Genomic DNA, 15,622 nt, shown 5'->3' on the forward strand with positions numbered 1-15,622 from the left:
CACCGGTTGATGGAGGGACGCCTTGCTTGATGTCACTTCCTCTAATGTCTTGCGGTTTCCACTGCAAGAAGCTTTGCCTCGAACTGCTGTCAAAACTTAAGTCAGGCTCAACTTCTACTAAAAGCTAGAAACACCTCTTCCTCTTTTGGTATCGGCGATTGTTTCCTCCCAGATCTCCCAGAGTTCTGAGCTTCTAGGAATATGAGCATCAATTTCAAAGAGGATCCCTGCACCGCGTTGTGGCTTAGTTTTAGCAAAAAGTAGTCCGCGTAAGTAGGTGCACACTGTAGGTTCCCATTTCCGGAGAGCGCCATTTTGTTCGCTTCCTTTTTTTTTGGTTCAGTTTTCAGATTTGCGCAGGGTAAGTCTCCGATCTCCTTATGAACACGGCTGCCGTTTAGAGATACTTGAGAATGAGATTGTTTGTAAAGTTGATTGTCTTAAACATGGTTATTTAGGTCACATGGGGCAGTATTTTGGAGGGACAGTGCTTGTCATGACTTCTTTACATGTCTGTGTTCCTGCTCATCTTGGCCGATGCACATTGAGAACAGTGGTGTTGGTTGATGTGCAAGTTGTTTTATGAAATGGATATATTTTACGCAAATAAGGCTCCAATAGTGATTATTGATTTTAAAAAATGTGTAAAGCTTGTTTTATTCATTTATCGTTGCATGTGTCTGCACATAATTATACCCGTTGTAGAAGGAAGCGGGTAATAAAATAATAAATACAGTAGTTGCAAAGGCACCGCTTTTAAAATACACAAAAAAATGAGTAAGCGGAAAAGAAATTAGTCTGGCTGTTGTTTGTTACGACCTACTGTCATGACTCCACAGAGCAGGCGTTGATCAGACTCATGCATAGATTTGCATTCATTTGTTTTGTCAGCCTCCACACTAGACGAGAAGAAGAGGCCACGCTTCAGTGATTGTTTGAACTTTGAGGCAGAGAGCCGGAGAAGTGCACATAATGGAGAAGGCTGCCACTGTAAGAGGCGCTGTGAAAGATCACGCCTCCTCTATAGAAAGGTTTCATCTGCATTGTAGACCCGTCATTCAGCGGGATAATGATACAGTCGTTCCATCTGGCCGTCCGTGTGTTCTTGCTTACTTGCGCTGCACGCTGATACTCACCCATGTGGCGCAGAGAAAAATATCCCTTCGGGTGAATTGATGTGCAAAAACATGTCTGAAGGCAAATGGAATTTGCTCTGCTTTTGAGTCCAGCAGTGATTAGTCCTCTGTGTGTACATATTATCTGTTAGTTGGTATGACGGTGGCTGGCTCCTCTCTGTCCTGTCCTGTACACACACGTTCTCTCACAGCCACACACACTACCTGTTTGTCATGCAAACACTTCCTGTGTGGGACAGTGTGCACCATTAAAAGCTTAAATATTCTTTTTGGGTATAGAGCTAAGGCACGCTTTCTCTCTGAACACTTCGCTTTGTATATCTTGAGAGACTTTGACAAATTCTTGATAATCTAGGAATCTTTCCGTAGGATATTGTGATTTTAAATCCAAGCTTTTCCCTAAATCAGCTGCACAGCCTGCCGACTGTAATCAGATTGGAGGTGTGCCCGGTCTGCTGCCACTTTTCACAGAAGCACCTGCTCCATGAAGGTTCCCAGCTCCCGTCTGTGGAGCCGGCCCGGCTGTTATCTCATCGCTTGTGCTTGTTTTTTTTCCCCCTTTCAGCAATCTCTAATGATGAAAAGTGTGTCTGTTCTTCCCCTTGGAGTGCCAGTGGGAATTTGTTCCACTGTGTGCACTGATGGTTTGAACAATATGGACTGATTCCAAGACCCAAATGGAAATTTCAGCCCGTTTGCACTGTACATAAAAGTGACTACAGCATTGCCTTTGATCTGCTGGAGCTCTGGCGGTTGATAAGAGTTTTTGTCTACAAATAGGTTCACAGAAAAGATGTCCTTGCTGTTTTATACACACTAGTTTGTTCCAGTTTCTATTTTAGTTTGTGCTCCAGTCTTTCGTCCCACTACAGGTATGAGGTGTTGGAAAATAGTCATGATTCAACATGTCTGGTCCCACCTCTCTTCCATTCTTTTCTCTTTTCTTCAGTACAGTTAATATTTACTCGTAAGAAGTTCTCCACTCTACTCTATAAGGATCCTTAAAACGTCCTGATATTGTGATATTTGTTGCTGTGTGGCCCTAATGCTCCCCTTCCTCCATCCCTTCACTCTGCAGCCTCACTCGTATGAAGCGGTGGAGCCCTTGGACCTGGAGGAATACCTGATGTCGCAGTTAAGAAGTGGAGACTCGGCTCTGATGCAGGAACTTGGAGACTTCCCCGATGATGACCTGAAGGTGGAGCAGGTGGAGAAGGAGTGTCGCACTGTTAGACACTCTGTTCCCGAAGATGGGTGAGTCACAGGAAATCTGACAATCCTCATGTTTTAAAATACCTCCGATGTTGTCACTCTAAAGTTATTCCGCCAACACGTGCTGTCTCGGCTTATTCAGAGCATTCGCTTGTTCTGCACCTTGACCATGAAGTACAGATTAAGATAGAGGAGGAATGTAAAGTTTCCAGTTGTCTGTGAATGTTTGCGTGCTCGTGGGCTCGAGAATGTGTGTCGTCTCATCCTCCTCGTCCCTCTCTTTGTAGACTGGAGTTGGATCCACATGTGAGAGACTGCGTGAAGAGCTACATTCAGCCGTGGCTTTTGGTCTCTAGAAGGTAAACCGTCTCCCACAGAACAACGGATACAGTATCCAGGACGCCCGGAGCGGTAGAGCTCATGTAGCTCATGTTTTCACACGGATACCTTGAAATGACAAAACTGAATCTGTCTTTGTGGTTTACAATTTAGAAATGGAATACTAGATGTACTCCAAGCTGCAGTATTTTAACTAAATATCCTCAAAATAACAGCAAAAATGCCCTCGCTGGTATCTTAGCCGTCACACTGAGCAACAGGTGCCAACTGTCTGAGAAGTTGAACGTGTCAGGGAAACAGGAAAAAGGAGGCCTGAGAGAGCTGGGTAAACATTAAACACTAGGAGCGCCTATCTGATACATTGTAGTGCTCTCTTTATCTCTCTCTCCCACACACTCACACACAAACTCACATCCACTTTGTTGCGTAAGGCTTCTGTTTTTTGTTGTCTGATCTGGTTTGATTAGAAGGGGTTAGTTTACTTTTATGTGTGTGTCTATGTCGTTAACCTGGTGTGTGTGCGTGTGTGTGTGCGTGTGTGTGTGCGTGTGTGTGTGTGTGTAGGTGCCAGGGCGATGGCTGGAGTGCGTACTCGGAGCGGGAAGGCCTACACAAACTCCTTCGGAAACAGACCTTTGAGTCCGACGTCGAGCCAGACAACCAGCAGAAGCCAGTAAGAAACACGGACCAATAAAAGAGAAGTAGTCACAAAGCCTTCTCCAGAGCCGGTCTTGTGCAGCGTAGACACACTGAGTGAAGGGGGAAAGAAGTGAAGAATTATTCCAGCCCTGTCTTCAACCATTCTTAAGACCTGTCTTGCTGCTGCTGTGTCAGTCTACTGTTTTCTCAGATCATATTCTACGTTTGCTTGTTGTTGACACGGTTAAGCCTCCTGTTTAGGTCCCATTAAAGTGAGAAATAGATGTAATGGAACTACCCCAGTCCCGATACAGCTTCGTATACTTTAATAGGTTGTATTAACTTTATACATTTGAAGAGTCCAAATGTAAAAGGAATAGTCATTTTGGGAAATACTCATATTTGCATTCTGAGAAAGTTTGCCCTTATAACACTCTCATGAGTCACTCATGAGTATGTGAAGCTCGAGCCAGTCGAGGATTGTTGTATTTTGGCAGATTATCTTAATTTAGCAGAAATTCTAGTAGCCTGGCTCTATCCAAAATTTAAAGAACACAAATTTGCATATTTTTCTTCTTTATCTTCTCTTGTTTGTGTACTGATTAAACAAACACAATACAGTGTGGTGTGCCCCGGTGGCCTAATGGATAGGACGCATACCACATTTAAAAAAAGAAATAAAATGAAAACGTTACATAGCAAAAAAAAACATGTGACTAGTGATCTTCAGAGGTGCTGGTATGTGAGAGCCATGCCAGAATATCGTCCTCCCTGCTCTTCACTTTGCTCACAAACATAAGGCCGGTACAGATCTCTTCATCCAAAAATATGCAAGAAAGCAAATAAGTGCATTTCCCAAAATATCAAACTCCGAAGCGGAACTACAAAAAAAGCTTTGTCCTTGAATGCAAATATGTCGCACATAGTTTAAGTGTCTTTTGTGAGAGGAACGTCATTAAGTGAGAGCAGTAGTCCGTACCGATCAAGGCTTGAGAGACGTGTGAGGGAGGAGTGGGAGACTGGGCTGGCGGTGCTTTAATAGTGCACACAGCGGCGTTTTGTTATTCCCGCCACTCTTTCCCCTGCAGCGACTCTTTCAAGTTGACTCTGCCTGGCTTGCACAGAACTAAACCTGAATATTATTCATTCTAACTCCTGTAACCTCTGTGTGTTTAGCTTGACAGTCCAGGAGATGTTGAATATGTGCTTTTCATTTTGTTTATGTTCTACTCTACACTTTTTTTTCGAATCGGTAGCTTACATCTGCATGCCTCCAGTCTTTTACTTTCATCACGGCTCCCTGCCTCAGTTGTCGACTGGCATTATTTGGAGCCAAGTTCCCATCCTCTCTCTCACTTCCCTCTCTCCAGCTCTTTTGTATCACCGGGGCCAAATCCCTAGCTCCCAGCATCAGGCAGTCCCAGCCAATCCAAGTCCCAGTCAGCGCCACTCCCAGCCGTCCCTCACCACCAGCCAGTCTCACCAGCCCCCCCCTCCTGTCACCCCATCCTTGCCAATTCTGGTTAATCACCCCAACCAAAAGGCCCTTATTATCGCTGTGGGCTTCCCATGAGCTACATGCCAGAAAGAGAGTGACAGGGAGGGGGAAGAGAGGGAAAGAACGGCCCTATTGTGATGGTCCCTCGGAGCCCCAACAGGGTGAAGCTTCACCAGGGTGGAAGCTCGGTCCGTCCTTGCCAGTGGTTTGAGAGCTGGGATGTGAGACTCATGGATGATGCGAATGAAAGAGACAAGAAGGACGTAGAATGGGAGCAGTGAGGTTATGCCCTGCCCTGTAGCGCAGTCTGACCAATTCTATATGGTGCCAGTGCCAGCCTGAGAGACCTTCGAGGCTCCAATCAGTTAACGTTAACACAGTTTAATGGTAATCTGTTTCTAAACAGAAGTAAAAGGTCCTTTCTAGCTCTGGATATGTTAAATATCACTTGAGATAATGTGGTTTTGTGCTTTACTTTAAGCCACAGGCTCAAAAAAAAGTATTTGTTGCTTTTGCTTCCTTTCCCCCAGAGTCCCAAAGGACCGAGGATTTTAAAGCTAGGATGGTTTATGTTAATGTCGGAGTTTGGATGTATTTGTATAAGGTTGGTGGTATCAATACATTGACACTCACTAAAGGTACGAATTCTGTATATTTTAAACAACACAGCAGAAAACAAGGTGGAGCTCTCAGAGGCCAAAGGGCAACATAAATATTTTACAGCAGAAGACATCTTTCGTGCATATCTCCGGCTTGATTCCCCGTACTTCAGGGCATCTGAGGGGTACATTTACATATCGCACTGCTATGCTCACTTCGTTAATACATTTTTTTTCCAACAGGCCTGTGTTGTTGCTGGCAGGGCCTTTGGATGTCAAAAATATGCAGCATCTTTGCAAGCTTGTTCTCCATGGCTATTTGTTGCTCTGCGTCAGTGAGCCAGGCATGCCATCAACCTGCTGGGAGAGCTCTGATTACACAACTCCATCAGCTAATGTACAATGCATCAATACCACTAGTGACGAGTAAGTCATACCACCCTATTGTATGACAGAATTCAATGACCGTATATCCCACATTAGATGCACATGTATCTAACTGAAAATACAGCAAGAAACTGGCAGCAGCTGCTGAACGTTAACGTCACGTACATTATGTCCCTCCACCCTCTGTAGCATACAGTGAACATGAGCGTTGTGTTGTGTGTTGTCTACATTAAGTAAGCCTTGATCAGGCAAAAACACACGGGAGACTGTCATTGTCTCCGGGCCAAAACAGAAACTGTCTAGACTGCGTAAATGCCTGTTAGCTGTTTGTTGTGTCTGCTGACAACACGGCGGCTGTGTTTCCAATGTACTCGATGTTGTCGACGGTTCATAAAATGCTGTGGATGTATACGGTTGATCATTTGTGGTCACACATTTCACTTTAGGTAGATTTAGCCGTGGGTTCAATGGGGTTGTCGAGTATGGATGCCTTTCTTTCCTGTTTACTCAAACCCCATACTAATAAAGTTTTCCGGGCGTTGTCCAAATATCCATTAATATGGTATCCCTTACCCTGCACCCGATTTCAGTAATGTCTCTCAGCTTCTCTCTTTTGCTCAGCCTTTTGTTTTTTCTCCTCCCGCTCACATTTCATTCCCCTCACCCTATTCTCTCGGTCCTCCCCCACCTCTAACCCCTTACCCTCTCTCTCTCTGTCTTTGCCCCCAGGTCAAGTCTCCAACACTAGCGGGGCTGAGTAATGACTCTAACCGCACGCTGACCTCCTCCGACTTTAACTTGCGGTGTTTGACCCCGGACCAGAGAGTGGAGGGGCTGCTGGCCTTCAGCAGCCACGAGGAGCTAGACCGCTTCAACCAGGAGGCACGGCAGGGGAACAGACACCCCGAGCTGTTTGCTCTGTACCCACCAGCCGACGAGGTGAGACATGGAGAGAGTTGGTCCTCTCGTGCTGTAATATTATTACCAGTGTGTGCGTGCATAGGGGAACCATGTGTGTAAAGGTTGGTCTGTCACTGTTATTAAGAAGGCATACGCACCAAGATGCGGACTAATGTGAGCGTCGATACAAAATTGTTCAAGTCGTACAACTCCTCTCCAATGTACACCATGCTTTATGTTTTCGGCTCATCGGGTCATACGAGGCTGTCTCTGGTTTCTTTATATACAGTCAATCAATATCTATAAAACATGCCAGACATGTTAACAACATTACAATAATCTCTTTACAACAGTACTTCATTTTGTGAACAGAAAACCTTCTTTGAAAGTATTTTTTAAATTGTTTACAGAGTTGAAGTTTTGCTTATTGTGATACTGGATATCTTGATGTTGGTCAGACAAACAAGCTATTTTAAGACACCACCGTCTCAATTTTCTGGCATTTTATCAACTAACTGATTCATCGAATGAATAATCTGCAGATGAATCTATTATGATGTAGACTTTAAAGTACAAAAAGCCTTTGAACAGTATTTGTGTTTGTTTTGGGAAGTTGCAGACACAACTCTAATGTCACCACTATTAAGAGGGAAAATATATATTTAAAGAGCATCAGTTTACACCTCTCTTGCCTGTAAATCGATTTACTTCTATACCTTGTTAACACTTTAAAAGTTTTCCATTCTGTGTTTTAAAATTTTTTTTATTTTCACCTCCCCCCAATTCATAAACACCAGTGAATCTTGTTTAATCCGAACTAAATCTCCTCCGAATGTAACAACTGGTCCATTTCGTTTTGCATGGTTTGAAAACGTTCTCTGCTGTTGTGCTCCAGGAAGACGCAGTGGAGATCCGGCCCATCCCGGACTGCCCCAAAGAACACACTGGAGACCGCATCCTGATCCGATGCCAGGCCGTCAAGTATGTAATACATTTTCATAATACTGTAGGAGGGGGGGGGGGGGATTTAAACAGCTGCCCTCAGTTGGACAAGGAATCATCAGTTAGCTGTGTTAAAGGGAAATTACTCCTACACCCCCTAGTTTATGAAAATGACCTTTTGCGAAGCATTCAACATACAGTACATTCTTGTCCGTCACATCTGATCATGACTTAAAAGTCAGTCATTGTTTCAGAAAGGCTTGCGGTAAATGTGACGGACAGCGCAGTATGGGAGAGTGGAGGAGGGCTGAGCTGTACAGTGGCTGCCGTTCTTCTCCTGAAAACCCCGTCCCTCGCTCTCTCTGTGGGATTTTGTCTCCTTTCTCTTCATTTCTATCATTCATGCACACAAACACACAGTTGCTCTGCATTTCACCCTTGATCTCACTCGTTCTTCTTGCAAATGTTTTAGTTGAACTCACTTCTCCTCTTGCAGTGGTTTGGCAACTTCATCCCCCATCCTTTAACCCTCAGTTCAGACCTATTATCACTTACTGTGCTACATGTTGTACAACAATAATCTACGGGAATAGAAAAGGAAAAAAATAGAACAGGAATGACCAGATCACCAATGTTGAGTATGTTAAATATCTGTCTCTCTTGCTATTATTCACTGGGCAATGTCCTTTTCCTCCTCTGCTTCATAGGTTTGAGGTTGACATTGAGCCCATATTTGCCACCATGGCCTTGTACGACCTGAAGGAGAAGAAAAAGGTAAGAATACATTGCTTCACGGTAGTCCTTACAATTTCTATCGTTGACTAAAAGCATGTCATGACTTATGTCTTGGAAACTTGTGCGGCATGTTCACCTTGCCACAAACAATACAGGGATAGGACAAAATTACAAACCTCTTGCAGAACAATAGTCCGGCAGTAAATGCTAGTTTGGCAAGGCTCATTATGTGTGTTTGTTGTGGAGACAGTCAGAGTGTTTGGCCTTCCCGTGATCACAGGTTCTCTGTTTTTGAGACTCTTTACCTTGGTGTTTGTGATCGATGCATCAGTTATTGTGACGGCAACAATGGGAAATCCCAACAAAGGTGATTGTTATTGAAGCACAGTCTGTGTAAAATTGTAACCAAATGGTATCAAAAATAGCAAAAACCTGCTATCATTATCAAATGTGCCTTCTGAAACTGTGAAAAACCCATGATATGCAATGTTTGTTTACATCATTACTGCTTGTAACATAAGTGGGACATTATTTGTGTGTGTGTGTGTGTGTGTGTGTGTGTGTGTGTGTGTGTGTGTGTGTGTGTGTGTGTGTGTGTGTGTGTGTGTGTGTGTGTGTGTGTGTGTGTGTGTGTGTGTGTGTGTGTGTGTGTGTGCGCGCGCGCATGGGTGTGTGAGGGGGAAATTGTGAAGCGCTGTGGATGAAAGAGTGATAGAAATGCAGTCCATTTACCAAAGCATAACATGTTAACTGTCGGTCACTTTGTCTGAGCTGCAATTCGTTGAAATGCAGCCCGAGGAGGCATCTCAAAAATCACGATGACATATGAGAAAAAACACATCTTTGACAGAGAGGAACACTGATCACAAGAAAACCCTCATAAACAGGAAGTTGAGTTAGTGACTTTGATGGCCCCAAAAATGACCGAATTGAGTCAATACCTCTCATACCTTTGATTGAATTAAACTTATTAGGTGTTGTATGAATGGCATCCAACTGGGATGTTCTGTTTGTCTAATTGATTGTGCTTCCACCCTTGTTTCACGGTAGCTGTTGCATGCAGGGAGGTCTGTTAGTTTCTTTTGGCAGTCAACATCGAGGGATCAGTGTAATCTACAAGGTTTTACGTCTCATCATCCTCACATATTTGCGCCCCTGGGGGTCGTCATGTTTTGGTTCTATAACTACAAATACTGCGCCGCATTTTCCCAGTCACCCATTTTGAACCACGGCTGTTTGCATGTTTTCTGTGGATTTACACAGCTGGATAGTTGTTGTTTTTTTTGGGGTGAAGGGACTGGAGGGATTTAGTTGGCACTTAAGTGCTCATGGATCGCTCAGATGGGAAAGGGTTTTAGCCGTCGGCCTAGCCCTCTTCTCAGCGCTGCCCAGCTGCTTTCTGGCTTGTCTGCAGGATGGACGGCTTTTAAGATGGTCGTCGGAGTGAGATGGGTGAATGCCCCATATTTTTGAAAATGGACTTTATATAAGCCGATGTTTGGACAACACGAGCAGGATGAGCTTTCCACTGTATGGAACATTTTGCCTAATATGTCAAAGAGAGCACTGTACATGAATATTTTCAGTCTCTGCCTTATTTCCTCTCGGTTTCCCTGCATCCCTCGCTTTCATATCTGTATCCCATTGGGATTGTGCTCCTCTGTCTCTGTTTGCATGCTTTTTTTCCTTCTTTTTTTCAATCATTTTTGTTGTTTCACATCTATGGAATGTGCAGCAGATGTTCGTATAATTCCATATAATACTTTCGTTATTAATCATGCCTCTCTGGTCCATCAGCCAAGGTAGTGACGCAGGATTTGACCCAACAAAGGGGGCCTGCTTATGATATCAGATTCATGGATAAAAACAGACAAATTGTTCTCGAGTAGACATGCAAACAGATATGTCGTCACAGTAAAAAGGGTGGAGAAATGTTAGCTTCTCTCCAGGTTTACTGCAGGCATTAGTAATCTTCTTCCTGTTATTCTCCTACAAGACCAGACAAGCCCAGATGTGCTGGACTGTGACTGCAGCACGATGACATAATGAGTGATCAGAGCCACGGCGTTTCTTTCATATCGGCAGTGGATACTCTGCTATCAGTTAGCTACGTGTGTCTGTCTGTTTGTTTGGTTGACAAGCCATTTCTCCCTCACTGACGCCGTAACCTCAGGAAGCAGAATAACTGCAGATTCATGGAGCTGCTTTGAAGAATGTTTGTGGGAAAGGAGCTGATGTTTGTCCCAAAAATTGTTATTCACCTGGCGCTTTAAAAAACGGTTGTTAAAGGGGTCGAACAGCACGCGGCATCTTGCCACACAGTAGCTAACGTGGCAACACTGGAGTGATCATAAGTGTGCCGCATTCGAACATGTTAAAACAGTGTGTGTCAGTCGGTGTGGTCTGACAAATATGTCATGCTACAAAGGGCTGTTGCATTCCTCGTTTCTCACTCAATCCAAATTTGATGTTTTGAAGGTTTATTTTCACAAGTGAATGTGGTTAGAGTTACGTATGAATGTGAAACACTTGCACTCCGTTCCGTTTCGTGAGAATATGAAGCATGATATGCTGTTTGACTCAGCTGGCTTTGATTATTGAGGAGCCATTTATGGCATTCCAAGAAGTCACGTGACGGTACGAGGTGGACTCCTCCACAGCAGACTTTTGAGAACTCTCACTCTTGTGGTAAGTGTGCCTCGTGTTGACGTGACCGGGGTCACTTCCGTCACAGACTCTGCGCTGGAGTTTGGCTTTCTGGCTTGTCGGACCACTATTAACAAAATTCAGATGTAAAACCTAGAATACTTTTGCCGAGTCTGAAATCTGATCACGGTTACTGTTATGAGGATTCCAGTTAACAACTCGGGCAGGTTTGGCTGACTTAGCAGTCTGCTTTGGTGTGGTCAGTAAAACGGAGGTCCTTCGGGACGAGCAGAATGAAGGAGAGTGTTTCATGGCTTTCCAGTGAAAAGGATCACATGATCCACACCAGGCCAGGCCGGGACATATGGCTGTGTTCCTAGCCCCAAGGCGAGTAGAAGACTATGTAAAGCCCCGTAGGCCGGATTTTACTGTGTATTATTACATGGTAAAGAAAAGATCACTCCCTAATTGCACACATTCTTCACCGGTTTTAGTTTTTTATTTTTCTCTGTGCTTGTCAAGATTTTTCAAAATTGAATGTTTCATACATGGATGATGAAAAAAATGTATTTAAACAAATTAAGTAGAGTAGAGAAACTGTGGCGCTGACTGAACAGATGGTATTCCAGGATCGGTCTTAGGTTTACATGAAACCAGTGTCCTGGAGTCCTCATAATGTGACCTGTTTCTGGCTCCTGTGTCTCCCTCCAGATATCAGAGAACTTCTACTTCGATCTGAACTCGGAACAGTTAAAAAACTTCTTGAAACCTCACACTCCACACGTGGATCAGTCTACGCTGGCCCGATCGGCAATCTTCTCCATCACCTACCCGTCCCCAGATATCTACCTGGTCATCAAGGTAATAAAGAAATCCATAGCACCCACGAACAAATCCTAACAGCAGCATGTAGCAGAAGTAAAAGGATCTTCGGCTATTTTCTTCCTGGCTTTAAATAACTTGGTCCTAAACTCCCAGATTGGTTTTCTATACCCTGTAATTCAGTTCAAGGCTGCCTTTAGATTTCTTGCTGTTCAATATATGACTTGTATATTTTGGAGTTTGATTATTCTGAGCTGCTCTAATGGCTCATGAACTTCACGTGTGCGTTTTAGATTGAAAAGGTTCTCCAGCAGGGAGAGATCGGCGACTGTGCTGACCCCTACATGACACTGAGGGAATGTGACTCTGCAAAGGTAATGTGTGGCGCATTGTTCCTAAAGTTTAAGGCGTTTTTGTTTTTTTACTGCATTCTTTTAAAAACAACAAATAACGTAACTCATCTTTTGATCTTTCAGAACAAGGACAAGCTTGAGAAGCTGCGAGGTCAGGCGGAGACGTTCTGCCAGAGGCTCGGCCGCTATCGCATGCCGTTCGCCTGGGCCACTGTTAATATCATGGAAGTCATCTCCACTGCTACGCTAGACCGCGACGTCACCGACTCCGACAGCCTAAAAGGAGGTGTGTGTGTGCGCTTGTGTGTGTTCGTCATAATGAATGGGGATGACTATGGTATGCATTTCCATAGATTGTTTGTTTACGGTGCATATTTATTTTTCCAGGTAAATCCAGCAGCATTGACCGGAGGGCACAGCTTCCCAGGAGGAATTCTGAACGTTACAATACCATCGATGATCAATTTTGTAACGTGTCTGCCTTCAAACCTGCCACCATCACTATCAGCACCATCTTCAAACAGGTCGGGCAGCTGCCCACACACAAGGAGACTTTTATTTCCTTGAGATACAACATGCAGTGTGACAGACAGACGAGCCCGTCGTCGGCCTCGTCTCATTCTTTGATCAAACATGACATTCCATCAGGGTGTAGGAAGTGTTTCCACCATAAACACTTCACCATTAAAACAATGTCTAACATTTACGTATGTATGTATTTAATGTGTTTTTTTGGCGCGTGTGTGTCAGGAGGGAGATCGTTTGAGTGATGAGGATTTGCTCAAGTTCTTGTCTGAGATCAAGAAAACCTCCACTCCACAGAGGAGAGTCAAGACAATATCAGGTCATCTCTCTCATCACATCTAAACACTGTTTTTTTTTCTCGTTTTTTTAAATTGAGGTAATACTTCTACACTATGGGAATTAGGTTAATCTGCTTTCTTGCAGAGAGTTGATGAGATTGATACCGGTCTCATGGCCGACTGTTTACACATGAAGCTGCAGCCGGTTAGCTTAGCTTAGCACAAAGACTTTGTTACCTTTGGCCAGAGACAGGCTTGCTGTTTCCCCCTGTTTCTGGTCTTTATGCTAAGCTAAGCTAACCGGCTGCTGCCTGTTGCGCCATACTGAACAGACTGGTATCACTCTTTTTAACTGACTCTCGGCAAGAAAGAGCAGAAGCAGACTTCCCCAAAATCAAACCAGCCCTCTACAGTTCGGTTTGATTTTTTTTTTTTATCAGCATGTGTCTTGTTTGCGTTTTGATTGCAAAGAATTCAAATGACGTGACATGATATCATGTGACACATGCAGAAACTGACTTATCTTGTGTCTTCCAGGTTCCATAAAACTGGACATGTCTCCAGTCCACGACACGCCACTGGCATGTTTGTCCACTGAGCTCATCCCTCTGATACCCGTGGCTGAGAAGAACATCCGGCCAATCAAAGAAGTGCTGGAGTTCTCATCCAGCGAGGTGTATGTCCCTCACAACATTTACAGGTGGGTTAGAAGGCATGATATATTTATAACTGAATGGTCACACACTCATTAGACAGCTAATTCACTTTTAGATATGGCATTTCTGTATCCACAGACACTCATGTTTACTACATTTTCAAATGATTCACAGCTTGAGTTGTGAACAAGTCTGCTTCCTCTCACTGACGGTCTGAAAGACCAGAGGCAACATGAACAGTCATGCTGTACTCGTCACCTCAGAGCTGACTCCGCTTTGCTCTTTCTAGTGTTACGTCTATTTTTAGGCCGTTCCATCCAGGCTACCAGTAAAATTGCCTGGTAGTGGCAACAGTAAAGAGGCAGCCTGTGCGAGCGGACACTTTATTCTGAAATGCTTTTGCTTGTAACGAAACATAATTAAGGTCATGTGTGAACAAGTTGAGTGCACGATAATTACACCCTGACGTTCTCTGAGCATTTGTTCAGAGGAATCTGCGGTATTTCCCTGTATTACAGGTTTCTACAGATTACAGTCTAGTGTTAAAACCACCGGTGAATTACTGGTTTTGTCATGACCAAGATGTTGCTGCACAGATAGTGCCATCTAGGGATGTATATTGGAACTGCTTCATTTTATATACAGAAGGATTTGCATGATTGTTTTCATGTATTAAGTACAAAAGTTGCCTTTTTCTCTCCCTATGTCAATGTAGGAACCTGCTGTATGTTTACCCGCAGAGGCTAAACTTTGTCAACAGGCTGACATCAGCGAGAAACATCACCATCAAAATGCAGTTTATGAGCGGAGAGGACGCGACCTGCTCTTTGCCTGTGAGTGCTGCTGTTTGTAGATCTGTGATCTCGCTGCACTGTTAGCACAGCAGCATTGATTGGTGCTGATGGGTCCACTGGATATACTCATGAAAGTGTGTGCATTTTGTAATTGTATTATTATAACAACAATAAATACGCACACTGAAGTTAACACCCAGCAAATACCCCCCTTCAGATTTACCATCCCTCTTGAAAGGACAGGTTCACATTTGTTCCTGTCAGTCTAATAACAATAGTCAGGTGTCGATATGAATGTTGAGAAAAGGTTTGATTGCTGTAATTATTCCTCCTTTTCATGCTATTACGAGATGCCCTCCTAACGTGCTTTCAATGCAAGTGATGGGGAACAAATCCTCAGTCCTCTTTTTGTGAAAAGATGTTTATCTTGTACCTCTAATTTGTGTTTTTTTCCCCCCCGGTCCATTCTCAGGTCATTTTTGGGAAATCAAGTGGCCCTGAATTTTTACAGGAAGTCTACACCCCTGTTACCTACCATAACAAGCAAGTTCATATTATTGAGGCACATTATACTGTTTGTGATGGATTATTTTAGTAATATAAACAGTCATTCTGTTTCTCCCTGACTCGCTGTCACACTCTGGCTTGTGGTTTCCCATGTCCTCTCTTCTCTCCCCCTCCACCCTCACTCATCCCTGTTTTCCTCCGTTTGGCCTCCTCTACAACTCCCTATTTATTTTTGATTTATCTTCAGGTCCCCAGACTTCTATGAGGAAGTGAAGCTGGCTCTTCCAGCCCGTCTTACAGAGAGACATCACTTGCTGTTCACCTTCTACCATATCAGCTGCCAGCAGAAACAGAACCAGAGTGGCAGCTGTGAGACGCTCATTGGATACTCTGTGAGATTTTGTCCTTTAATTCCCGACCATATTTCTATTTATATATAAATATATATATATATATATATATATATATATATTTTTTTTTAAAGTGACAGCATGCTAATATTAGCATTGACCTCAAAGTACTGCGCTGCCTAATAACATCCTGTACATGATGGTTTACATGTCTAGAGACTTGTTAGAACACAGACCCACACATTTAACAAGATGCTGCAGCATATTAATTAATTTAACATCAGAAAATGAACTTTTATTTAAT

General features: G+C 43.6%; 1 protein-coding gene across 2 annotated transcripts in view; it reads left to right on the forward strand.

Moving 5' to 3' along the window:
- The window catches only part of dock8 (dedicator of cytokinesis 8), a 47,254-nt gene that overhangs the window by 8,563 nt on the left and 23,069 nt on the right, over positions 1 to 15,622 (forward strand). For both annotated transcript variants that reach the window (XM_079269556.1, XM_079269557.1), the window contains exons 3-17: positions 2,215 to 2,390; positions 2,636 to 2,707; positions 3,252 to 3,360; positions 6,540 to 6,749; positions 7,606 to 7,691; positions 8,360 to 8,426; positions 11,745 to 11,894; positions 12,149 to 12,229; positions 12,332 to 12,494; positions 12,596 to 12,732; positions 12,959 to 13,052; positions 13,549 to 13,711; positions 14,383 to 14,500; positions 14,934 to 15,004; positions 15,216 to 15,360. In XM_079269556.1, the coding sequence (XP_079125682.1) occupies positions 2,215 to 2,390; positions 2,636 to 2,707; positions 3,252 to 3,360; positions 6,540 to 6,749; positions 7,606 to 7,691; positions 8,360 to 8,426; positions 11,745 to 11,894; positions 12,149 to 12,229; positions 12,332 to 12,494; positions 12,596 to 12,732; positions 12,959 to 13,052; positions 13,549 to 13,711; positions 14,383 to 14,500; positions 14,934 to 15,004; positions 15,216 to 15,360 (1,842 nt within the window). The remainder of the gene's footprint in view (positions 1 to 2,214; positions 2,391 to 2,635; positions 2,708 to 3,251; positions 3,361 to 6,539; positions 6,750 to 7,605; positions 7,692 to 8,359; positions 8,427 to 11,744; positions 11,895 to 12,148; positions 12,230 to 12,331; positions 12,495 to 12,595; positions 12,733 to 12,958; positions 13,053 to 13,548; positions 13,712 to 14,382; positions 14,501 to 14,933; positions 15,005 to 15,215; positions 15,361 to 15,622) is intronic.

Source organism: Melanostigma gelatinosum (genome assembly GCF_949748355.1).
Source record: "Melanostigma gelatinosum genome assembly, chromosome: 6".
NCBI classification, from domain to species: Eukaryota; Metazoa; Chordata; class Actinopteri; order Perciformes; family Zoarcidae; genus Melanostigma; species Melanostigma gelatinosum.